This window comes from Penaeus monodon, chromosome 23, assembly GCF_015228065.2.
Source record: "Penaeus monodon isolate SGIC_2016 chromosome 23, NSTDA_Pmon_1, whole genome shotgun sequence".
Lineage (NCBI taxonomy): Eukaryota > Metazoa > Arthropoda > Malacostraca > Decapoda > Penaeidae > Penaeus > Penaeus monodon.
This window is the reverse complement of record NC_051408.1, coordinates 14,883,694-14,884,547: the sequence shown is the minus strand read 5'-3', so window position 1 is coordinate 14,884,547 and position 854 is coordinate 14,883,694. Positions and strand designations below refer to the sequence as shown.

The 854-nt window shown below is 50.6% G+C and overlaps 1 protein-coding gene across 1 annotated transcript; it reads right to left on the bottom strand.

Moving 5' to 3' along the window:
• LOC119587806 lies at positions 1–854 on the bottom strand (the record flags this gene model as incomplete). Its single annotated transcript, XM_037936504.1, is given in 2 exon segments — positions 1–618; positions 761–854. Coding segments are annotated over 2 exon segments (158 nt in total), but the record flags the coding sequence as incomplete, so codon positions are not given.

Here is an 854-nt window from a genome sequence, read left to right as displayed (position 1 = left end):
TATCCGTATAAAAGATCGAAAACGAAATGAGAAGTCGTGAGCATCAATCAGCTCAGGTAAGGTCTAATGTTTCTAGTCTAGTGTCTAGCGTTTGGTCTAGCATACAGTATGTACATTGGAGTCGCTCGCCCTCCGTCCTGGGCGTCTCTAGGCAGAACTGAGATGAGGTGCGATTCTCCGGGGGCTGAGGTAGGCACTGAGTGGCGCCGCCTCTTCATGTCAGGGGGCCGGGAGGGAGAGGTGAGGGGGGAATACCCGAAAGCCTGTCTTTCGTTTTCCGTTAAAAGAAAAGGAAAATTAGAAAACGATATCCATGAGGGTCAAGGTGGGATTGGGAAATAGGCCAGGGTCCTCATCTGGGGGGGGGAGGTCAGCACCAAGGCATAAGACATGCCCAAGAGGTCATGTCACGCCAGTCAGGGTATAAAAGGTCCTTATTCAAAGTCTTTGGTCTACGACCTATCACAGGTCAAGTCATGTCATGTTGCAGGGCCATCGGGTCCCTTTGGCTTCTCTGGTCAGCAAAGGTGGAGTCGTGTACCTTTGAGCTTCATTTACTCGTACTTCTTGTAGGCCTCAGTGAGGGCGGTGAGCACGGGGGAGAGGAGGTTGAGGGACCTGGGGGAGAAGAAAGAAATAACTTGACAATAGCATAAAAGGCAAAAAGCAGGCGACTGAAACATGATAAGCAATCAACAATAATTCTTGCATCTCGCAGTAATATAGCGCATTAAATCCTCCCAAACGAGCCCAAATTTACCTCTGGGCGTAGCTGGTGTAGGAGGAGTATCCCTGGGTGTTGTCGTAGGCGTAGTTGGGGTAGTCGTAGCTCTCCTTGCCGGCGAAGAGCTTGG